General features: G+C 44.5%; 1 protein-coding gene across 1 annotated transcript; it reads left to right on the plus strand.

The window, feature by feature from the left end:
* The first annotated feature begins 205 nt into the window (after positions 1-205).
* Positions 206-1,680, plus strand: LOC123404213. The gene has a single exon (XM_045098130.1). The coding sequence runs from the start codon at positions 731-733 to the stop codon at positions 1,613-1,615; it is 885 nt and encodes a 294-aa protein (XP_044954065.1). The 5' UTR covers positions 206-730; the 3' UTR covers positions 1,616-1,680.
* Positions 1,681-3,923: the final 2,243 nt, after the last annotated feature.

Here is a 3,923-nt window from a genome sequence, read left to right on the forward strand (position 1 = left end):
GGCACACTTCTTTGATGACATACCATATGCAGAATGAAATGAAAGCTCTGGCCGTAGCCGAGCACCACAACGAGGCGTCGTCTGCTTCCAGCTCTCCTACCTCCGCTTCGGTCGTCTTGACCACGCCCACCAACCCCGTTCCAGTGGCAGCGGCCACGTGCATCCCCGTGTCGAGCGCGAGTTCCGTCGCCCCCGTATCATGTGGCATCACTTCTCTCATCGCATGGCCACCAACCGCTCGACGAGCCCAGGAGGAGACACCGGTGCGGCACCATACACCACTCCTCTGGTGTCCACGGGTTCCATCGGCGTGCCTGCGTCCACCATGCAGAGTGAGGAGGACCATGTGCTGGAGACGCCCATCACCTGTTCGACGTTGGGTCTCTACCCTGTAGTCAACTCCATCCAGGTCAACAAGGTGCCCCTACATGAGTTCGCTGTGTTCCCAGAATGATCTGCGACCTTTTTCTATTCCACCTCCATGACAGCAGTGTCCGCCTCAAACAATTCAGGACTTGCTCTAGCTACGCCCACCATGTGTTCAACCGAGTGCCCCGGAAAATGAAACAATGCAACAAGGGCCACACCCACTCCTACAACAACACCACTCGCATCCTCGACCACAGCTGCTCCTGCTACGTTTGAGGTGAGCACGAAGGTCAGTTCATTGGCTCTGGTGGATGTACCCCTTTCGGCTCCTACACACACAGAGGTTACAGCCACCGAAAGGATGTATCCCTTGCTGAATATCACGCTTGGCAAGCTAGCTCCTACCAAATGTTTGACAGAGTGCTGTGAAGTCGGCACCCACACCATGATGCTCGGCGACACCCAGTCCTCTACACTATCTCTTGGCTTGTCTATTCCCAATGCTCAACTGGATTCGGCACACAAGTTGTTCAATGAAGGGCCCTGTCATGCTGACATTGACAATAATTCTAAGCTGAACAAGGTTGTGTGGCGTGGGAATGTTCCAATTGCAGCTCTTACTACTCTCAACAGCAACTCTAGTGATCTTATACAAGAGCTACGACCACTGTCGTGGCCGTCGTTTGTGCAAATCCAGAAAGGAGATCAGCTTAATGATGATTCCTCACTAGAAGCTTGTTGGGGTTTCTGCATTACTAAAGCTCTGCTTGGGAAGACTAGAGATTTTTCTTCCAGTTCATGGATGGATTCTGTTCAGAATAAGGGCATGATAGGAGTGCATTCAGAGAAACCTCGATTACCACTCCAAGGTATATATAGATTGCATTACTTCACGAAGCCACATGAGGGCATTTGCTTCTTTCATATCAGTCTTCATCAGCATGCAACTAGCCTTGGTACTGAGCGTTCTTCACAAGCTCCGGCTGAGATGACATCTTTATTTCGTGAGCTATCTGCAATTGGAAATTTGGAGCAGAGTTTGATGTATGTGCATGTTGCAAGGAAACTAGTTGAGGCAAACAGTTTATGTTCTCATGGAGTTCACTTATCTATGCAATTTGAAATTGGAGTACCTCTGAATCAGTTTTTTAAATTCCAATCCATTGAAAATTCGATGACTGAAGTGTTCTACATGCTACTGGTTACTGAATCATACTTCTGCATTACCTTTTGTTCTTGTTTATGATATATATGATGCATTGATGTGAAACTTGGTTACTGAATTAGAATGACTCTTGGTACTTGCGTTTTGATGTGCAAACATGTGTATATGTGAAGTATATGCAATATATCATTTATGATGCCTGATTATATACTTATTATTTTATTTTTTCGTGATTTAAGAGAAACGCTAAATGAGACTTAGCTCCGCTATAGCCTTTCATCGTTTCTGATCGAGCCGCCACTAAATGACATAGCCTTCTATTTAAAACATTGGTTTTTAACTAGTTATTCTTTTCATAATTACCTTTTGCTCACATGAAAAGTTTGCACTCACTTGTCTATATATTACTACCTATAAATATCATGTAAGCATCACCCCCCTATGCATGCACAGCTCTAGACATGGTTAATGTAACAACACTAGCTCCTTTTCAATGTTTACTTTCTTGGAAGAAATTTTCAATGTTTACCAAGCAAAATGAAGAACCCATTATCTAAAAGATCTTTGGAAAGATTTTTGCTGCCAGCTTGGTATAAGCAGCAAAGAATTCTGGACATATCCATCGAGTCCAGAACTTCTTTGGCGACATTTCCTTGTTTTCTTCATTACGAAATATCAAAAGGCATTGCAGAACAGCCTGATCAAAATAAACTGTTAGGCATATGCCGAGCATATAGTTTACATAATTTGATGGAAACAAAACTTCTCGATCAGAAGTAATTTACACGGCATAGCTTTGACAGTACATAGACATTATTTTGGGCAAAAAATCCTCAAATGTCTCTGAAACAAAATGATCAAAATGCACCAGATCGGTTGTCTCCCTTTCTCTTGGCACTCCTACCGTGTGGCCATTGTCCATACATGACCTCTAAGCAGTTATGTCGCTCTTCCCCGCCATCATTCTAACCCCATCATGCCTGACCATCTTCTCTGGTGTCACAAAACCCCTCTCCACTCCGTGTCGGTGCCGCCTTTCACTCTGTGAGCATGAACAACCAAGAAAGCGTACGTTGAAAAATCAACTGTGACATGCAAAATATGTAGTCCCATGAGTTTTAGCAGACACACACGTAGGAAAAAAAAGTTGGTCAACCAAATGAGGAAGCTGATCAGATTAATGGGGACGATCACGATCTATTGGGGCTGAACAACAACAATGAGCTGCACGAATTCATCAACACGGCAAATATGCACATTACGCATCGCCCTTCACTTATGATGAACTTTGAGGACAACTTCAACCAACAAGTAAGCACTGGAATAACACAAATAACATGCACATGTGACACGGGATTTAGCGTGGAAAAATCTTCTCAAGTTGAGGAGTAAAAAAACCATGGATGTGGACCGACCGGTCGACATAACTTTACTATAAGAATGATGAGTACAAAGTATTCTCTAGAACCTCTAGAGAGATTTACAACACACTCTTCACATTACCAATCGGCAACAGCAACAACAACCACAAGAGGCAAGATTTCACCAAAGTAGAGTACACATCGCTTTTGTCCATTTTAGTACTTTACAAACTGCTCTTAAACCGCTAAACCAAACAACACCAAGCTTTGCAGACAAGTAGACACACGAGTTCTTGAGATTCCCCCAAAATTGCAGCTCAACCGGACATTGTTTTCCTACCCAAATAGTTCGTCTCCCAAAACTACTATGTTTTGAAACTTTGGGAGTCACAGCTGACAAAACCACTCTCAAATCTGATGTTCCACTGACCCAATCCTCAAACTAGCTAACCAGATGGAAGTACTCAAAGTAAGGAATGATCTTGCCAAGTTTGGGGTCGATCCAAACACGTTTGAGCCTCCAATCACCAGCTTGAACATTGTCTAGTCAGATGCACCAAATCTAGACAGAAACTCCACTTCTTGTTCTTCCTCTCTCACACAGGTTGTGTTTTCTCTTGTGTGCTCTTCCGCACTCTCACTCTCTCGAATGGCAGCCACCACGAGCATGGGTGGAGTAGCTAGGGTTTTCTCCATGCTCCCTTCACCAGGGAACACTCACAACCGTTGGATGCAGCGAGAATCAACGGCTGACATGTGTTGGACTTATGGGTTGATGTTAGGATGCCAACACACCTCCATGTGAAGGGACTTAGCCCAACAAACTTCCCCTCCCGACATCATGGCGGGTCTCACTGCCTTCCAGCAGCTATGTGAGTGAGCTGGTGGCATACTTCGAGCTTATTTTTCGTCACCACTTTATCAACATATCAGCCCCATTGTCATCGGTGTGAACCTTCTCCGGTTGCATTTGTTTGGAGTACAACACATCTCGAATCCAATGATAGAGGACTTCTATATGCTTAGAC

This window comes from Hordeum vulgare, chromosome 6H (assembly GCF_904849725.1).
Source record: "Hordeum vulgare subsp. vulgare chromosome 6H, MorexV3_pseudomolecules_assembly, whole genome shotgun sequence".
Taxonomy (NCBI): domain Eukaryota; kingdom Viridiplantae; phylum Streptophyta; class Magnoliopsida; order Poales; family Poaceae; genus Hordeum; species Hordeum vulgare.

Excerpts from the sequence above, each read along its gene's own strand:
- LOC123404213 (XM_045098130.1), top strand. The coding sequence starts at position 731 with ATGTATCCCTTGCTGAATATCACGCTTGGCAAGCTAGCTCCTACCAAA.